Below are 20,919 nucleotides of genomic sequence, written 5' to 3'. Positions count from 1 at the left end.
GACTAAAGACCAGACCAGAGACCAGACCAGAGACCAGACCAGAGACTAAAGACCAGACCAGACCAGAGACCAGACCAGAGACCAGACCAGAGACCAGACCAGAGACCAGACCAGAGACCAGAGACACCAGACATTACCAAGACTTAAACTGAAGGACCAGACTTCCAGAATAGACTAGACCTAAAAAACAAATCTGAGGATCAAAACTAGACCAGAGGAACCAAACTGGTAACCAGATCTAGACCAGAGACCTGAGCTGAAGACCTGAGCAACAGTCCAGGAGGGAGAGGTGAGCTTCAACACAACTATAGTTTTTCAGACTCCTGTGCACCTTTTCTTTGCCTTAGTAGAATCTTGTAGTAGTAGTGGTAGTAGTAGTAGTAGTAGTAGTAGTAGTATACTTTTACTTTTAACAGTACTCTTACTTGAGTAAAAGTTGTGTTTCCTCTTCCCTCTAAAGTGACAAAAGTTTTATGGGACAATCTGAAATGATTCTTACATTTGTGTTTCTTGCAGCTCCTTTATATTTATATTTTGATTTAATGTATGTCCTTAAAATTTCAACAGCTACTCTTTAAGTTACTTTACACGAGTAGAAGTTTTTCCAAATACTTGAGTAATTTCTTGGGCCACTGCTTTGTTTCAGTTTCACTAATATTCTTTTGAAGTACTATTAGTAACTACCTGGCTGTGTAACTGTCAGTGCTGTAGTAGTTTTATTACCGCTGTGTACTGTAATATTCTTCTGTAGTAATACGTACATAGAACATGTGCTGATGTCAGTGTGTCATGAATCTGACCTGCTGTTCTTGTCATGTCCAGGTGGTGGCGCTGTGGAGTCCTGTCTCTGGGCCCAGTCACTCCCAATCCTTGTACCAGTGTTTGGTGCTGAGACACTGGAGGGGTTTGGGAGAGGCTGCGCCACAGAACACACCAGACTGTAGTCCCAGTGCGGGCCAGAGGGGGCGCAACTCTCACAAGGAACACTTGGATTTATCGCTGCACTCTCAACCTGAATAAGTTAACAGAACTCAAAAAAATGGAGGCAGGTGATTGCATTATTTATTTTAAGCTGATGAACTGAAAAGTCACAATCTTCTAGAGCAGGGGTACTAAAGGGGCTGGATCAGAAAACTCATGACATATAAACCCCAAAAATAACAATAAGTTCAAATATTTGTGCAGAGAAACACAAATCTATTACAGAAATTAGTTTTTAATTGATGAACTCTTTCTTTTACAAAATATTATATTATTATGAAAAAAAATGCTATTGCAACACAATGTTTTAACATGAACTTGTATGCAAATAGGAATAAGTAAATTTTTCTTGGAAAATCCTGCACTCGGCATCCACTTTTCTCATTTTTGACATTTTTCTGATGAGAGTGTCACGGTCAACAGTCAAAACGAGCGTTTGGAAAGAGGCAAGTCTTCATTTGTGCTGCTCTGGTGGGAGGGGCCACGTACAGAGATGCTGGAGACACTGCTATGCTAAGCGGAACAGAAAATTACCAATATTTCTATAGAAAATATGATTAAAATATTTTAGTAGAAAATCAGCCGAGGGCCAGATTACAGGTCTTGGAGGGCTGTATGTTTGACACCTGTGTTCCAGAACATAAAGGTCGGATGTTTTCTGCTTGTACTTTTTAATAACATCTGAATTAAAAGGGCTCATTTAGCTCAACTCAAATATTTGTAGTTAATATGACTCTGAGTTTTCTGTTAATGCAACTCAATTATTTTCATTTACTATGACTTAAAATATTGAGTTCAAACCACTAGAATAATTTAATTCATTTCAGTTTTATATGTATTGTAAAACATTATACACACCTGAGGACGGGGATTTAAAGCCAAATCCTTCATGTGAAAGTCAGGAGATTTACCAGTTAAGCTGAACACAATCTACACACAGATAATTATACATGTTATAGTATACATCTTTTATACTATAACCATGATATTACACATGTAGATACTTTATACATAAATTAGATTATACAGACTCTAGGAGGAGGATTTAAACCCAGGTTCCCCACATGAAAAGGTTTTATTGGTCTAATCCAGGAGTGCCAAACTCAAACTGACAGAGGCCAAAATTAAAAACTGGGACAAAGTTGTGGGCCTAAATAACTAAATATTTATTGAAAAATCTCAACAACATCTACAGGTTTTATTTTCTTTCGACATGTGTAATGTTAAACCTTTTCTTATTCAAATAAATTTTTAATAATAGTTTTGCTTAAACACTGAATCCAGAACAAACAGAATATAAAATAATATCAACAGATTTGATATGATCTCGTGGGTCAAATATAATTATATTGTGGGCCAAATTTGTTGAGTTTGACATGTCTGGTCATTATATCAGATGTATATAGTTTAATAACACATACATACTTACATACATTACACATTACTGTATACACATAGTACATTATACACACATTACATGTGCTGTGCTCATCGTTCTGTTCAATGTGTTAATATTGGTTTAAATATAAATCTTGAAAAACATTTGTCCTTGCAGAGGTGTAATATAGTATAGTAGTATTCACTTACATTTACTCACTTGCATTTTACCTGAGTGAGTTTTAGGAAAAATTACTTTTCTAACAGCATACTTTTACTTGAGTCATATTTTTATTGCAGTAAAAGCTGAGAGTAAGTCTAAAGTGACAAAAGCTTTATTTTACGTTTGTGTTTCTTGCAGCTCCTTCACATCTGATTTAGTTTGTCTCATTTTTGTGTCTGTTGTTTAAAAACACCAGACTGTGTTCATCATTGAATGTTTTGTCCTTCAAATTACATGAACTGCAAATTATAAATCAGATGTCACGTCCTGACAGTTACTCATTAAGTTACTCTTAATGGAGCAGTTTTCCCAAATACTTTTTACTCTCCACTTGAGTAATTTAGGCCACTACTGTGTACTTCTGCTATTATTTTGAAGTAACATTACTCATACTTCTCTAGGAGCTCTGCATCTTGCTGATGCTTGTTCTACATAGAACGTGCTTACTATTTTATAATGTCAATTAGGATAAAAAATCATTATTGCTTAAAATAAACTAAATGATAAATGAATAACTGAAGCTTAAAGTTTCTATGACCAGCTGGACTCATTCTACCCAAACACTCTTAAGCTGCATCGAGACAAAATTGGTTTTGGATATTTGTGGCAATATTGACTATTTTTTGTAGATCAAATATCAGTTTGAAGATATCAGTTCAGTCGATATCACATTCACAGGCCGGGGCTGACCCAAATCCTCTCCTGATACTGAACTTATATTTTTTCAAAGCTGTTCTCTAGTTACTATTATAACAGTTATGCATTTGGATCATTTTAGAAGAATTAAATAGTATTTTCCGTCTCATCCCTAGTGTTGGTGATATCGGGTATCGGCAGAGCATTAAAGTATCGACATCAGTATTGGAAGAGAAAAGGCTGGATCAGTGCATCCCTACTGAATGTGTCACAATTTTTCACAATTTGGGAAATTTGTTTTTCAAATTCCACTTCCTAGTTGTAAATCATGACATTACACCAGGGAACTCCATAACTGTTACGCAACCAGCATGTAGTAAACCGGGCCACTTACACACACACAATAACACCTTTACAGTGTTGAAATCATGGGGAAGTGTGATGTCATCAGTAGTCTGTGGAACTCCAAACCAAAATAGAACTCATTTTCTTCATATTATAGTGCAGATTTACAGCAGATCTTATTAAGTCCAAAGTAAAGAATCATCAAATAAGCAAAAAACATAAAATAAAATACAAGAATAAAAAGGGCTAAATATTTGTAATATATTTGTAATAGGTTTTCAGTTTAGTCCAGATCAGTGTCATCGTTAGTCTAGTACGAGGGAATATAAATATTGTATCATTTAATGTGATGATACAGTATCAATATCGTGGGCTGCAGTATTGATATTTCACCCAGAGTATTTTTCTGTATATTTTACTAAATTATTTTGTTACAGTTACAGTTTTGTTGTTTGTTTAAATGAAGGAAACTCATTTATGCGACACATTTGATATTTTCACTGTTTTGATGATTTAAATGTTTGTGTTTCATATGAACTTTGCACAAGAAGTGGTTTAAGAAAAACTTTTAATAACACAGCCATGATTTAGACACTATTTTTTATTGAATCAATCAAAAGTGTACTGTAATGAGGTATGTATCGTATCGTGGCCTTTGTATCGAAGTATGTATCGTATCGTGGCCTTTGTATCGAAGTATGTATCGTATCGTGGCCTTTGAATCGAAGTATGTATCGTATCGTGGCCTTTGTATCGAGGTATGTATCGTATCGGGAGCTTCTTGATGATACCCAGCCTTCATGGGGAAGTCCCAAAACAGAGCCCTGGGGCGCTCCTCCCTATGTTGACGTCAGCACAGGGGGCGGGGCTATGTGCGCGCAACCTCAGACGGACGCAGAACTCACCGTGGAGCAGCATCGACCGAAACTTGGAGAAGTGCGCGCACCGAGACACCGCGCACCGACACACCGGAGTTTAAGGTACGGGCTCTTCTCAGTCCCGTGGCGCGCGCCGTGCCCGGCCTCCGCGCACTGCCACGCCGGGGCTGGGGAGGGGGGGTGGGGGTAGGAGAGGGGGCTCACCTGCGGGGAAACTTGTTCTTTTGTCCCGCTTTGTCCCGGTTTGTGGAGTGGAGGTATTTCCTGGTGGCGGCGGGCGCAGGCAGACACCGGTCAGTCCGCTTCATTCAGACTAAATGAAAGTGTTTACTACTGACGTACGACGCGCTGGGGACGGCTTTGTGAGCGAACTGAGACATGCAGAGAAGATAAACACGCGTAAAAGTCTAGGGCTCCGGGCTACGCTCCCGTCAGAGCTGCAGTGGTTTGTCAAAGGTGAGAGGAGCCACATGTAGCCCCGCAGGAGTATCGGTATTGCTGCGTAAAGTGGTCTACAGAAAATGATTATTGGTTTATCTTAAAAAAATCAGATGATAGACGTAAACAAACGTTTCAAAGTTTGAGCCCGTGATTTCTGATGTGTTGTGTAGGCCTGTAGGCTACGTGCACATTGTGTCAAAACAAAAGCAGTAGTGTTTCATTTGATTTAAGATATTGTCATTAGGTACTTGGCTTTTAGAAGAAATAGTCCCCGTCTGAACCTGGTGCATGCTCACATTTATAAACCTGTTGTTACTGTGGTCTTATATGAGAGTGAGCTTTAGGATCTGTACCTGGAGTTTTTCTTTCAAATATACTTTTCCAGACAGTCAGTGCTCAGTCTGGAGATATTTTATTTATTTATTCAATATTTTACCAGGTAAGTCAATTGAGAACAACTTCTTGTGCCCAATGACGAGCTGTAGTCTGATTCATCAGCCGGTTTCACTTCGTAGAACCCGTCTGAACACGCAACATTAGGATTTGTTCACTCGATGGTAGGCGAGTACTTTTTTTATTTAACCAATTGCTGCTCTGCTAACGGGGCTAACTGGTATATAAAACTTTTCCCAAATCCCGTAGGAACAACAATTTCCCCTTGATAAAATTCACCAAACATTCTCTTTGTTCTGGTTTTAAATCCTCGATCTCGGGAATCGTTGCCAACACAGAATGTCTGGCTCTTCGCTGATTGGCTGTTGCCCAAACTCGCACTTCTGGGGTTTTTGCGAACCGTCTAGTGCAAGGGTGGGCAAACTTTTTCACTCGTGGGCCACAAAGGGTTCTAAAATTTGACGGAAGGGCCGGACTAGGAGCAGATGGATAGAGTTTTTGGTAACCAACCTCATAAGAGAAAAAAACTTATTATTATGTTATATTATGTGAACATGTTATTGAAATACCCCATAACTGAAAATCATTACAAGCATTACAACAAAATATCTGGTTTATGGTATTTACTGTTTATTGAAATTACTTTTAAAACACAAAAAAATATTACTATTATTATTCATGTTGGGTGGGCCGGATTAAAAGGATTAAAGGGCCGCACATGGCCCCTGGGCTGTAGTTTGCCCACCCCTGGTCTTGTGTATTCTGATTCCTGACCTAGTCACTAGAGAGAAATTAAATTGAGCAGAGACACTAGGTGGCGCCAGCCTGACTAGACGAGCTGGTCAAGAGGCAGGAAAAAACAGCACAAACAGAAAACACTCACATCTACCCTGACATGAAACAGTGAAGAGAGATGTGACGCAGTCAAACATTTGCACATTGACGCAGTCAAACATTTGCACATTGAAGATATGAAGTGTTAAAAACATGTGCAGTGATCCTGTAAAATACTCTGGATGGAGTTTTTAAAAGTCGACAGAAGTAAAAACAAACTAAGTGATATAAGGGGTGGGGGGGTAGGGCATCTGACTCATCCTTCAATGGCGCCCGGGACCCACCTCTGTGATTATGCTGCTAGTCTTGGTCAGGACTGTCTTAGCTGGAGCATTTGACCTGCTGCACATGTTTTGGGCTGATGGAGGAAACTGGAGTGACCAGAGGAAAGCCACCCAGACACAGGTAGAACATGCATACTCTACACAGACACAGGGAGAACATGCAGACTCTACACAGACACAGGGAGAACATGCAAACTCTACACAGACACAGGGAGAACATGCAGACTCCACACAGACACAGGGAGAACATCCAGACTCACACAGACACAGGGAGAACATGCAGACTCCACACAGACACAGGGAGAACATGCAAACTCTACACAGACACAGGGAGAACATGCAAACTCTACACACAGACACAGGGAGAACATGCAGACTCCACACAGACACAGGGAGAACATGCAAACTCTACACAGACACAGGGAGAACATGCAAACTCTACACAGACACAGGGAGAACATGCAGACTCCACACAGACACAGGGAGAACATGCAAACTCTACACAGACACAGGGAGAACATACAGACGCCAGACCTGTGACAGACTGTGGAAAAACTATTATTTGATTTTTTATTATTATTATTATTATTATTATGACTGGTCACCGCTCCACAGATCTGACCTGTAGTTTAGCCTGGTGGCATCACCTGCTCGTCTCTATGGAGATAAATTTAATGCTACACTGTGGACAGCTTCACACCAAACTGACCTGTGACTGAGGGACCTTCACACCTCACAGCAAGAAGGGTCCCCACTTCACCCTAGACTTACTGTGAGGAGTTTGCATGTTCTCCCTGTGTCTGTGTGGAGTCTGCATGTTCTCCCTGTGTCTGTGTGGAGTCTGCATGTTCTTCCTGTGTCTGTGTGGAGTCTGTATGTTCTTCCTGTGTCTGTGTGGAGTCTGTGTGTTCTCCCTGTGTCTGTGTGGAGTCTGCGTGTTCTCCTGTGTCTGTGTGGAGTCTGCGTGTTCTCCCTGTGTCTGTGTGAGTTTGCATGTTCTCCCTGTGTCTGTGTAGAGTTTGCATGTTCTCCCTGTGTCTGTGTGGAGTCTGCGTGTTCTCCCTGTGTCTGTGTGGAGTCTGCATGTTCTCCCTGTGTCTGTGTGGAGTCTGCATGTTCTCCCTGTGTCTGTGAGGAGTCTGTATGTTCTCCCTGTGTCTGTGAGGAGTATCCATGTTCTCCCTGTGTGCGTGGAGTTTGCATGTTCTCCCTGCGCTGGGCACTCCAGTTTCCTCCATCAGCCCAGAGCAGGTCAAAGGTCCAGCTCAGGTCGTTGTGGCCAAGAGCAGCTCAGGATGTGGAGATGGTCCCAGTGCTCATGAGACCCTGAAGGACGCTCACTCCAGTGTGTGCGTGCGTGCATGTGTGTGTGCGTGCGTGTGTGTGTGCGCATGCATTTGTGTGTGCAGTGTTGCCATGGAGAATGGGGGCCGCCTCCCCTCCTCCTCCTCCACGTCGTCCGTCTCCTCCGTGTCCATGCTGGAGGTCAAGGCCGAGACCCGACTGGTGCTTCAGGCTTTTCTGCACCGCACCGCCAACATCCCCCTGACAGAGCGCCCCGGCAGGGTGGGAGGAGCCTACCGCAACCACAACAAGCACAGGTAACTAAGGTGACCAATCAGAGACCAGAGTGGGGACAGGCAACCTATCAGAGAGGACCAGGGGGACAAGTGACCAATCAGAGAGGAAAACGAGGACACAGAGGCGAGCACAGAATCAGAAGCGTTTTATTGTCCGTGTCAGTTAACCTGTCTCACTTCACACTGATGAGTGTGTGACTCTGACCAGAGTTCTACACATTATCAGTCTGGAGCAGCTCTCACTGAAAGTGTTTGGAGAAAGTGAAGCATCAAGATGATTATTTGAATCTTATTGGTCGAAAAATCACATTCTTGTTGCATTCAGTTGAGAGAAAAGCACAGACATCTTTCCTGTCCACAAATGCACAAAGCTCTTCTCTTGTGCATGTTTTCCTCAAATTAAATAGTCTGTATTAACTCTAAAATAGACTCAAATAATAATAGTTTGTTTTGCTTCATTTGGGCTTCACCTTTGGCTTCTGCGCAAATCTCAAAGTAGTGATGTGATTGATCTGAGATGAGCGGAGTGCTGAGTGGAGGAACAGCAGTTTGTGTACAGGGAGAAGAGCAGGGGGAAGTGTTAAAACAAACAAACACATAGTGATCACACACAAACAGATTGTAATGAAACTGAAAACTACATGATACTGTCACATTGCTCAGTGTTGTGTCCCTCCATCACAGATACTGTTCTAAAGACAGGGAGGGCTGGGACTCTCAGAACGAGGATCTCAGCTCAGGAGATGAGAGGAAGAACGGTTTCATGGGTTTCATCAAACTGCCACAACGGAGCAGCCGCTCCCCCCGAGCCAAACGCACCCAGCAGAGGGAGCCCGAGGTGAGCTCGAACTCCAGCCAGGACTCCTGACCACGATCCAGGCTCAGATCTTTTCTTTTTTTTTTTTATTGGATGGTGTATGAATGATGGCTGTATTAGTAAAGGTTGCTCCTGTCTTCCAGGATGAGCTGGTCTCTCCTCAGCTCTCATCAGATGAAGAAGACTCCGAGAAGAAGAAGAAGCTGAACACAAAGAAGATCAAACAGCAACTGTCCAAGTTTTTCAAGAAGAGACTGGACAAGGAGAAAGACAAAGAGAAGGACAAGCAGAAGGACAAAGAGAATTACAAAGAGAAGGACAAAGAGAAGGAGAAGCAGAAGGACAAAGAGAAGGAGAAGCAGAAGGACAAAGAGAAGGAGCCATCCTCTCCTCCTCCTCCTCCTCCCCCTACCCGGCCCAGCACCCTGCCTCTGGGCCCCCCTGTGAACCCAGAGACCGCCCCAGTGATCATCTCCCCCAGTAAGACCCTCACAGTGCAGGTGTAGATGTTCCTCTCAGCTCTGTGGTCACTCCCAGGACTTTGTGTGTGTGCAGGCCATCCTCCGGAGTTCTACGAGGAGGTAGCTGAGCGTCTGGAGCAGATTGCGTACAGGAGCTCCAGCATCAGGAGGACATACCCCAAACCCCACATACGTCACCCCAGCCCCCCTCCAAGAGTGCCGTCTCCAGGTATGCACCACACCACAGCTCCACGCACTGGGGCTTGGTCTGACCTTTCTCTTAAAGAAAATCATCATTCTATCATTCTTATTACATCATATTCCATCGGACTGATGTGTAGCACTTTGAATTGAATTCTACACATTTTCAGTCTCGAATGACTCTCACTAAAAGTCATATGGACGACTGTCATCCACAGAGCGTTAATCTCTTTCACACACAAGAGTTCTTAATGATCAGGCTGAAGAACATGCGTGTGTGTGTGTGTGTGTGTGTGTGTTTGATTTTTTACCACTTTAAGTGGCTGTGGAAGACTTCTCAGTGAAAACAGTGTATGAATTTTAAAAATCTTAATTCCACCACAGTAAGCAGAGAAATGGTATCAGTTTTACCCTCTGCTAATAGTTCTCATTATTGTATACACTACAAAGACACAGTCAACACAGAATCATCATCATTTGTTGGTAAGTATCAGAGGATACTTACCAACAAATGATGAGAGGAGGTAGTGTTTGTGTTAGACTGTAGAGGATGCTCCACTACTCACTGAAAAATGATCTCAGGAGACAGTTGAACAAGTGTCATGACAGCTGTGCACATCCACTGAAGGACATACACAAACCATTTACAGCAGTGTTAGGTCAGCACTGTAACACGTTTAAACCTGGTGTGTGTGTTTGTGAATCAGAAGGTGTTTGGTGTGTTTCAGTGTACGACAAAGACAAGATGGTGCAGAGGCTGGTGGAACTCCTCACTCTGGAGGGAGACGCCATCAACAATAAGGTTCTACAATTTTGTCTTTTTTTGTACATTCTATTTGCTCATGAAAAAGCACAGTAGTACATGTATAACATCGATACACTGTGTACAGTGCTACATGACTCCATGGCTCCATGACCGGAGCCAATAAGAGGAAAAAATATGTGTTTGCACCAACCACACTTCATCATAGTAATCATGACCACGAACTCCTGTGAGCTCTAAGTCATGTTCTATTACTGTTTCCTCCTCAAAAACCTCAAAAACACACCTGGAGATGTGTTTTGTTTCATTCACACATATTTGAGTAACTCTTTATTATTAGTCTGTCTACATCTCCAAAGCTCCAAATGCTCTGTTTTTACCTTTTCTTCAGTGGAGATTGGCAATTACTGAAATGATTTCAGTCATTTTAGTGAAGGTCTATGGAGTTTAAAAAGAGAAAAAACTATATCATAGACCGGAGTGTGTAAATGGATTTGGGGATTAAAAAAAAAAAAGGTTGAAAATAGATTTCAGTTGGATAATACACTGAATGTGTGTAGTGGCTTTCAAGAGACTTTCCAGAGCATCATTCATTGCACACTCACTAGTGGGAAGATTCTGTTGTAGCTCTGGTGTCCCTTTGCCTGAGCAGCCAGTCCTTTCTGCATTCTGTTTGAAAGGGTCTGGACTCACACCATAGCGGACGAAAAACCTTCATCCTAACATGGTCCAACCACAGGCGTTGATTTGTATCATATTCTTTGTCAAATGTTGTCGGAACTTTGTACAGTTTTGTCAAAGCGTGTGGTTTTGGCTGGACAGGTAAGGAATTCCCAGCAGTGTCCAATGCAAATACTAACCAGGCCCAACCCTGCGCAGCTTCAAAGATCAAACGCGATAGATCCTGGACGAGCAGGTAGAGCCACACTTAATTAAATACCAAAGAATCAGTAATTTCCTCAAAGTTATTTTTGTTCTGCTGTCAAACTGAATTCTTATCATACACAAGTTTGGATATGAATATACATAGACTTAGATTTAGACTTAGAAAACTTTATTGATCCACAAGGGAAAAGATTTGGACACAGGAGTCACACATCACAATAAAATATAATATAATAACAAAGAGAAAAAAATATAAATGTAATAAAAATTCTAAATAAGCAAAAAGGAGCAAGTGACAGGTGTCAAATAAGACATCATTCTAAATGTAAATGTCAAAGTCAAAATAAAACTGAAAAATAAGTAATAAAATATAAAATCTCAGCTAAGAGGTCACAGGAAGACAACAAAGATATGATGATTGACAGGACACAGGGTTATCTCTTACATAAGGGTTAGGAGGGAGTATTATCTGTTACATAAAAGTGAGTTGTTGTACAGGTGTAGGGAGTATTATCTGTCCCTCTATAGTCTGGTGTACTGGGTGAGTTGCTGTACAGTTGTAGGGAGTATTATTTGTCCCTCTATAGTCTGGTCCATGATGGAGAGCAGTTTGTCCAGTGTCCTCGTGTGTGACAAATGTCTCTAGCTCACAGTGGATCATGTGAGCAGCTTTACACATCAGTTTGTCTTTCCCTGGAGCTGCTCCCCCAGCAGACCACAGCCAAGTCCAGGGGTCTCCACAGACTGGGAGAAGATTTCCAGGAACTTGCAGTACACAATGAAAGAGCTGAGCTTTCTCATGAAGTAGAGTCTAGTCCTGCTCTTCTTTCACACAGCGTTACAGTTGTCCCTCCAGTCCAGTCTGTTGTTCACCTGGACACCAAGGCTCTTGTATCAGTCACTATTTCCACCACATGGCCCTGGAGGGTGACGAGGTCCACTGGTGTCCTCTTCCTCCTGAACTCATCACCAGTTCTTTGGTCTTGTCAATGTTCAGGAGCAGATGGTTTGTCCCAAATGGCAAACCATCTGCTCCTGAATGTTGACAAGACCAAAGTGCACAAGGAGACATCAAACATATGATATAGATATATGGAATTATGTAGTAAGGAAAACAAATGAAATAACTCACATGTGTCATGTCAACACATGTGGACTTGTGAAGCATGAAGCAGACATGAGGATGGAAGCTGAGGGTCTGGCTCCCTCTGGTGGACAAAATGTAAGAGAACATAAGACATACTGGCTTGTAAAAGCCTGATCCCGTCAGATCTCAGAAGCTAAGCAGGCTGGGCCTGGGTAGTACTTGGATGGGAGACTGCTAGGAATTCCAGGTGCCACAGTGGGATGCCAGTGGCAAAAAACTGTCATTGTGTCCTGCGCAGATTGGCAGCCTCTCTTCCGTCAGTCTGCCCCAGGGCAGCTGTGGCTACAGTAGTAGCTAACCACCACTGAGTGTGGAGTGACTGAATAATGAACTGTAAAGCGCTTTGGGTATCTTGAAAGGCGCTATATAAATGCAATCAATCAATCAATCAATCAATCAATCAAGACATGGATTTCTCTCTTCAACTAAAGGTAGTTTAAGCTCAGTGTGATTTTTCCCATTTAAATAACACAAAAATAAAAGTGACATTTTTGCTGAGTCGTACATGTCCTGCATGGATGTGTGTATGTACCTTTGCTTTGATCCCTGAACCCTGGTTTGGTCTTTTGGCATTTCTTTCCACAGCTGTGAAGTAAAAACTATTGGAAAACTATTGCAGGAACTTGATCATGAAGCTCACTGAGAGAAGGACAAGGGTTTGCAGCTCTGTCCACAAAGCAAAGGGTGGATACTCTGAGGAATTTCAGTTAGTTATGACAAATATTTAGTTGAGTCTTTACTACATTATTCAATATATCTTACATCATATATTTGTATGTATATGAAGTAGTAAACATAAAGAAAAAAAAACAAAACATTGAATGAGTGTGTGTGTCCAGACTTTTGACTGGCAGTGAATTTCACCTTTTTCTTTGTCACATTTATTGATTTATTGCCTTTCATGGTACTACAGTATGTCCTTCTGAGTTTACGCTACAGTGTGATTGGTTAAACCCTCCTGTCAATCACTCAGAGCATGACGAAGGCTGACCAATAAGAGGACTGTATGTATCCCATGTGACCAGTCCTTGTTTGTGTCTCAGATTGAGTCGGACCCGTTCCTGCGTGCCGGCCTGTCCCGTCTGTCCTACGGATCCTTCGCCCGCCTCCAGGACGCCGTCATCAATGACCCCAGGGTATGTGAGGTGCCGGCCCCGCCCCCTGACGCTAGCCCCACCCTGCGCCGCATCGCCATCTCCATGGAGGTGTCCCGCCACATCGTCACAGCAACGGGGACCCAGCGCTTGCAGGGCTATGCCGAGTGCTACATGGAGAACTTCGCCCCCTGGGTCAAGCGTCAGGGAGGATGGGTATGGACGTCTGTTAGCTCAGATACAGAACTCTCTAGGTTTAATGTGCTGTGCTACTGGAACAGTTGCATGCATGTACACAGGAGGGCCGTGTGTGCAGAAAGAGCACGTCACTAGGCAAATAAAAACATGTACGTAATACTATTGAAACAGTTCTTCAAACTGGTCTAAAATTTCAACTCTGGTAACTTTAAATATACTTTAATCAAGACTGACATAAGCAGAAGTGATCAGTAACTAAGTACACTTACTTAAGTACTGTACAGGTTTGGAGGATATGTACTCCGTTGTGTTAGTTGAGTACTTATTACTTAGAGTCACTCCATTTGAAAGACAAATATAATACTTTTCACTTCACAAAAGTACAAAGTATTTTGATGGAGGAGGTTTCCAAGTCTTTTTGTCCATTTAAAGCCTCCCCACGCTCAGTCCAGACAGTCCACATGTAGTGCTTGCTCCTGTACAGGTTGAGGGTGCAATGTCTCTGATTAGTTGTGACTTGGCTTTAAACTGTTTTAAGGCTCGTTTGACAGTATCTGCAGGTCTAACAAGCTTTGGGTTTGCTTATTATTTTAGGAGATAGTAAAGTGTAGGCTCATTGAATTCCTGTTTGCAATGAACCCATTCGAGCCAAACATGTCTTTCTAATCTAATAATCTCTCACGACACTTGTACAGGCTGGGCTCAGCGGCCCACAGTCATCATTAACTACATGATTTGTTAAAAGTACTTTCAGTACTTAAGTGATTTCTAACAAAAACACTGTTTTAAATTAAGAAATCATTTGACAGTACTTTTACTTGTATTGGAATAATGTTTGACCAAGTGTATCTTTACTTTAACTCAGGTAATCAAATGCATTACTTTGACCACCTCTGCAGTACTTTGGCCACATCTGCAGTACTTTGACCACCTCTGCAGTACTTTGACCAGTATTCTGAATTCAAGCCATTCAAACTCATGTAGACATGGAGTCTTTTTTACAGTGAACCAATCAGAGACCATGAAAGTGTCACGTGACCTTCTCTCTTGTTCCCTCTGGCAGATGGAGAGGAGACAAAACAGGACACAGAGACACTGTTCACATGAGACAGCAGGAATTTAAACGTATAAGGAGCAGTACACACGGCCTATCTGTGCACACAGTATATTTAGAAGAACTTTATATAGACTCCAGCCAGATGCACTTATAGGGCAATATAGTATAGTAGTAGTATTGTGTGTACATATATGTAATATATATAAATATATATATATTATATATATTATCACATCATTATCATATATATATATATATATATATATATATATATATGAGAGAGAGAGAGAGAGAGAGAGAGGGGGAGCAGCTGGTCTGTTATGGGTGCTCATGTGACCACTCCTACCAATTATGCAAATTTGTCAAATTATATGAGTATTACAATTATGAGATTATGGTAGTACTAAAATAACTCAGACTGTGGTCTATAAGCAGAGAAAATCATACAGAATATAGTGGACTTTGTGTATGGATGTGTATGTGAATACATTTGCTAATGAATCATTGGATTTATCGAGTACTTTTCAAGACACCCAAAGCACTTTACAGCATTATTCATTCACTTCCCGTTTTGTGATGGTTAACTACTATTGTAGCCACAGCTGCCCTGGGGCAGACTGACACAAGTGAGGCTGCAAATCTGCATCATTGGCCACTCCCATTACCACCCCCAACAGCACTCACATGCCACATCCAAACTCTGTGCATATATGTGCATATGTGCACAGAGGATATGCTTTGAGCATATGTGTTTCACACATATGCTCAAAGTGCGCAAAGTGTGAAACACAGACTGGTGTGATTGTGATTACAGGGCCAACATGTTTGTGATGAAACACAGAGTGTGTGTGTGTGTGTGTATATATGTGTGTGTGTGTGTGTATATATGTGTGTGTGTGTGTGTAACGGTGATGAAACAGGAAGTGACGGTGCTGTTGTTGTCACAGGAGAACGTGGTGGACCTGGAGGATGAGTTTGACTGACCCTCACAGGAGCAGAGCGCACACTGGAGCTCTGAAGTCTGTGTGAACTATAAGAAGACACGCCGATGAACAATATGAAAGTATTATACACTTTTTGGATTTGTTTTTTAAACAGAAGTATTGTATAGTGCAGTCTGTTTACAGGTGTTTCACACAGTGACTCTCTCAGGCTGCTGTCTGCCTACAACACTTTTACTGTGCACATGATGTTACTGTAAAAGACTTTATTTATTAGTTTTACTGCGGGGAGATAGTACTGTGTAAAGTACAGTACAATGATGTCTGACACACGTGATGTTACTGTTTACTGTCGAAAAACAAACTCGAGCTGCTAGTACATGATATTCTCTATTGGATATTCCACTACACATCCTAGATGACCTTATTTTCTGATCTGTGTTCTAATGTTGTTTTCTCTTCACAAACAGACCTGGACTTGTGCTTTTTCATTCTCACATGTTTAACACAGAAATCCTGCAGGTTTAGGCTGAGTTCTACTGTTTCACCCTGTGATGTCATGTGGTAATGCAAGATGTGCTCCACTGTGTTTTTAAACCACATACACCTTCAGTAGATTCATTTGGATGATTTCACCCTTGGAATTACCAAACTCTACTCTTCTACTAAAGGTAAAAGGAGCTGTTACCACGAAAACTACCACTTCATGACATCACAAGGTTGAAAAGACCATTTTGAGCTTTGGAGATGTAGACAGACTAATAATAAAGGATAAATATAGCCGCAAGCGGCAATGATCGGTGCTTGCGCCGCAGCCCGCAAACGCCGCAGCCCGCAAACGCTGTGCCCCGCAAACGCCACACCTCACACTGACCGTAATAACCCTAAGCTTAAACCTTACCCTAATCGTAATCCTAACCATAGCCCCAACCCTAGCCCTATAAATCTTAATTTAACCCTGCAATTTTCAAAATTTGGCAAAAGAAAATATCCAAGATGGCAGACTTCCGGTTTGTAAAGGGGCATGGTCACAATATACATTTTTGTTCTTATTGCCATGATGCATCTGGATACCAAATTTGGTTTGGCTACGCCAACGTTTGTGTCAGGACGTCCCATTGGCAAGGATACAATTTTGGCTTGTTGCCATGGCAACACAATGTAAATGGGGTGTGAGCATCATTGAGTTTTTTAATCGAGACCATGTCACAAATGTGGGTGCCAAATGTTGTATATCTGTGACAAATAAAACTTTATTTTTACATACAAATTTTCTAGGGGGCGCTATTGCACCCATTTTTGTATTTTCTTACATCAATCTGTTCAGGGTCGAGGTGTGAACCCACGATTAAAAATTGAGTGAAATCAGCCAAAGTTTGTGCAAATTATCAGGCGTCGAAGTTTGATGGTGAGCCCCAAAAACAAACCCGAAATTTGCACCGTTGCCACGGCAACACCGTTTGACCTTTTAAAACGCTTTTAACAAATTTTAATGTCACACTTGTCTAGATGATACAGAATGATTCTGGTGAATCTGGGTCAAACGCCCGAGGACGAGTTCGTTCAAATATGAGGACAGGAATTTGTGCCTTCGTCGCCATGTCGCCCGATCAATCCAATATGGCCGACTTCCTGTTGGTTGCCTAGCAACCACGTAATATACTTTTTTGTTCCTATTGCCATGATGCATCTGTGTACCAAATTTGGTTTAGCTACGCCAAAGTTTTTGTTGGGCGTCCTATTGGCGAGGTCAGACGTTTAGCCTGTCACCATGGCAACACGATGGGGAAATGGCATGGGGTCGTCCTAGACTTTTTTGATCGAGACCATGTCATGAATCTGTGCACCAAATTTTATATGTCTACGACAAAGTAAATTTTGGCACTACCGTGCAATTTCCCTAGGAGGCGCTATTGCAAACATCTGAGATTTTCTTATATAAATCTGTTCAGGGTCGGGGTGTGAACCCGCGATTAAAATTTGAATGAAATCGGCCAAAGTTTGTGCCAGAATTTGTAGATTTTACCAATGGAGAGTTCATGTCATCGCTATGGCAACGCCATAAAAAATATGACATGGGTGTCACTGACTTTTTGATCAGGATGCCAAAATGGAATTTTGTGCCAAATTTCAGAAACTTTTGAACAACTATTTGGAAACAAATGATTTTCTCACATATTAAATTTTGTTTCAATCTATAGGGGGCGCTAATGCGCCAAATGAATAATTTTCACATGAAAATAGCCAAAAGTTAGAGAAGCGCGAATTTTACCAGATGGCAAAATGTCAGGACTTTTCGTCATTGTTCAGTGGGTGAAAAATGGGTGAGTTGGTTAGGAGAATAACCAACCGATACGAGAACAATGTTCCGCCTTTTTTTGGCTGACAAACTATACATTTTCGGAAACCTCTGGTGCATTGCTACGTGATGGCGAGGGTCCCTGGTCACTACGGGCAAATCACATTGTGCCATTTCATTTTTTGGCCACTCGGAGCATCGCTTTGCGATACTAATAGGCCCTTCGCCAGCCTCTGGCGCTCGGGCCTAATAAAGGATTACTCAAACATGTGTGAATGAAACAAAACACAACTCCAGGTCTGTTTTTGAGGAGGGAACAACATTATAATATTGCTTAAAGCTCACAACAGTCCTTCAGCGAGGTACTCCCTGGGGGCTGCTCCTGACAGATAACCCAGGCACACTACTGTAGGACATGCCAAATGTAGCAGACAGTACAATGCACCTTAAACTTGAATGTTTGTTTAAATGTTTGTACCATACACTCATGTACTGGAGCCTTTATTGAAAACACAGGTTCATATAAAGTACATTTACATATTTACATGGACAGAGGAAAGGTTTACCCAAAGAACCAGGATGAGACTTCAGTTCTGTTCTTTCATCCAATGCTGTAGCTGCACTGAAAAAACACTTTATGGGAAATGTTCAGTGGAATCTTTGTAATGTTATAATTATGATTTTATACTTTGATTATACTGTGTATCTATGACTTTCCACTGAGTGCTCAGGAAACATTTGTGTCTGTGAGTGATGGTGCGGAGCTCTGTAGTCCAGACAGGTCCACGTGAAGTCCGGATTGGGTCCAGGGTTAGTCCAGGTCCTTCTTGGCACAGCCGTAGACTATACTAAGTAGTCTAAAGGTGTGTGACATCACCCACGACGTTTGTCTTCAGCCAAATGAAGCTCATCAAGGCTTGCAGTTATAGGGGCGAATTTGGAGTTGAGTTCCATATTTGGAATTCTGATCTTGAGTATCATAGCAACCAAAAGGCCAATCAGGAGTGAGGCTGTTGAAGGTAACACCCCTTCCTGCTCGTACTGCTGGATTGGCAGGAAGCTAAGCAACGCTGTCAATCAGAGCTGTTACTAACACTAACGGGATCGATCACGGAGAAAACAGCCGCCCGATGAGTCTGATATGAATGTTTATATCCTGATTCAGGGGCAACAAAGTGAAACACCAGGAATCATGTAGAACGGTTAATACGAACATTTTAAGACAAAAATGACAAGTCTGACAGCAGCTGTTATAGAGAGAGGGAACTGGAGCCAGAGTTGATGGAGCCAGAAGTGCACCCATGCTCACTTCCTGTTTGGAACGTGGCAGCGTCAGCTATGTCCATTTATATATCCATTCTCTGGGCATAGCGGATCTGGCAGTACATGAGCATGGAGAAGACCAGAGCCATGATCTGCAAAAGACAAAGACATGGTTACACTTGGGAGGGACATGTGTGAGGGACATGTGCGAGGGACGTGTGTGAGGGACATGTGTGAGGGACATGTGTGAGGGACGTGTGCTATTGTGCACCTTTTGTTTCTAGGACGATACTGTACAACTAATATTTACTACACTTTTGACACACTATTTTCAGTGCATTTTGGCCTTTTTCTAGTGTGCTGCTCGTCTCCATGGAGATCTTATCATAACTGAATTACGTTTTTCTAAAATAATACATATTTATTACTGTGAGCAGGGTTGCCTCTCCACAGATCTGACCTATAACCTGGCCTGCTGGCATCGCCTACTTGTCTCCATGGCCAGTAAGTGAAACATTAGTTACAGAGTTACAGAGACACATGTACATGGACTTAACAAAGACTAAACAAAAAAACAAATAATATAACTCGCTTTAAACCTTTTCTTTTTACATTTTACTTTCAGAATACAGCAAACTTCTGTCACAATGAGATATTGCAGTATTGGTGTTTAAGTGATATTTTGTGCAGCCCTGTGTTCTGTGGTTAACATGTCTACTGTGGATGAAGTGTACTGCTGTGTATAGGACTGGATGTACTCTCTGATCTGAATGTGTCTGAGAGCAGAAGACCTGGCACCAGAACAATGTCTAGTACCAGAAGAACTATAACTACCTTTTGAGCTCCAGTTTTTAAATTGTGTGTACAGTTTCTTTGTAATAATGAGGAGGTTTTTTTTTTGGTTTTTTTTTGCCATTTTTATGTAATAAAGTAAGATTTGACCTGTAGAGGACAGAATAAATAACCTCTATTGTTAATTATTTTCTTATTTTGTTGTGTATTTGCTCTAGCTCATAGCTTCTGAAGGAGGAGGAATCTATATTACAAGAGCCTAATATGAGTAATATTAGGCAATTTTCTGATCTGACTGTTACACACCTGGAGTTGTGTTTTGTTTCATTCACACATGTTTAACACACAAACCCTGCACATTTAGACTGAGTTTTTCTCTCAAACAGAAAACACCCTGTTGTGTTTTCCTGTGATGTCATGTGGTAATACAGGAAGTGCTCCACTGTGTTTTTAAACTCCATACACCTTCACTCGAATCATTTGGATCATTTCAGCCCTGGAATTGTCAATCTCTACTGAACTAACTGTAAAAGGAGCTGTTCACTTGAAAACTACCACTTCATGACATCACAAGGTGGAACAGAGCATTTGGAGCTTTAGAGATGTAGAATAAAAATGTGAGTGAATAAAACAAAACACAACTCCAGGTGTGTTTTTGAGGAGGGAACAGCATTAGAACATGTCTTTTTACATAATATAGGATGTTTAAAAATGTGTTTGCTGGAATGACCCTGCTTTGTGTCAGTGGCACAAAGGAGTTTCAATAATATCATTTTGCATAATATTTCTGTTTAGAGATGTATCAACCTTCAGCTTTTGTTATGGTGACAGGCCTAGTACACAGTGAGTCTGCACCTCCTCATGTTGCCAAATAAATAAACCTGTGATTTTCTTACATTTTGTCATCTTTGTCTGTTTTGATTCTAGTTTTAATTTGGTTTAAAGAGCCTATATGACTCTATTTTCTGATCTCTATTCTAATGTAGTTTCCTCATCACAAACACAACTGGAGTTGTGTTTTGTTTTATT

At 41.6% G+C, this 20,919-nt stretch overlaps 2 protein-coding genes across 2 annotated transcripts in view; one reads left to right on the top strand and one right to left on the bottom strand.

The window, feature by feature from the left end:
* Positions 1-4,459: 4,459 nt before the first annotated feature.
* On the top strand, positions 4,460-20,785 carry bcl2l12 (BCL2 like 12). The gene is made up of 8 exons (XM_055152646.1): positions 4,460-4,542; positions 7,802-7,993; positions 8,657-8,810; positions 8,933-9,269; positions 9,345-9,479; positions 10,180-10,253; positions 13,290-13,556; positions 15,543-20,785. Exons 2-8 carry the CDS (start codon positions 7,809-7,811, stop codon positions 15,576-15,578), a joined length of 1,188 nt encoding a protein of 395 aa, XP_055008621.1. The 5' UTR covers positions 4,460-4,542; positions 7,802-7,808; the 3' UTR covers positions 15,579-20,785.
* Positions 19,114-20,919, bottom strand: part of tspan4b (tetraspanin 4b) — a 15,999-nt gene continuing 14,193 nt past the window's right edge. Inside the window, exon 8 of the mRNA XM_020933205.2 lies at positions 19,114-19,250. Within this exon, the coding sequence (XP_020788864.2) occupies positions 19,182-19,250 (69 nt within the window). The 3' untranslated portion in view covers positions 19,114-19,181. The remainder of the gene's footprint in view (positions 19,251-20,919) is intronic.

This window comes from Boleophthalmus pectinirostris, unplaced genomic scaffold (assembly GCF_026225935.1).
Source record: "Boleophthalmus pectinirostris isolate CB_2022bp ecotype Guang Dong unplaced genomic scaffold, ASM2622593v1 HiC_scaffold_17, whole genome shotgun sequence".
Lineage (NCBI taxonomy): Eukaryota > Metazoa > Chordata > Actinopteri > Gobiiformes > Gobiidae > Boleophthalmus > Boleophthalmus pectinirostris.
The sequence above is the reverse complement of the archived record's forward strand: the minus strand, read 5'-3'. Positions and strand labels throughout refer to the sequence as shown.

Bases quoted from the DNA above. Each gene is read 5' to 3' on its own strand.
- bcl2l12 (XM_055152646.1), top strand. From the start codon at position 7,809: ATGGAGAATGGGGGCCGCCTCCCCTCCTCCTCCTCCACGTCGTCCGTC. The intron at 9,270-9,344 runs GTAAGACCCTCA...GTGTGTGTGCAG, and splicing joins CCCAGTGATCATCTCCCCCA to GCCATCCTCCGGAGTTCTAC. The intron at 13,557-15,542 runs GTATGGACGTCT...TTGTTGTCACAG, and splicing joins TCAAGCGTCAGGGAGGATGG to GAGAACGTGGTGGACCTGGA.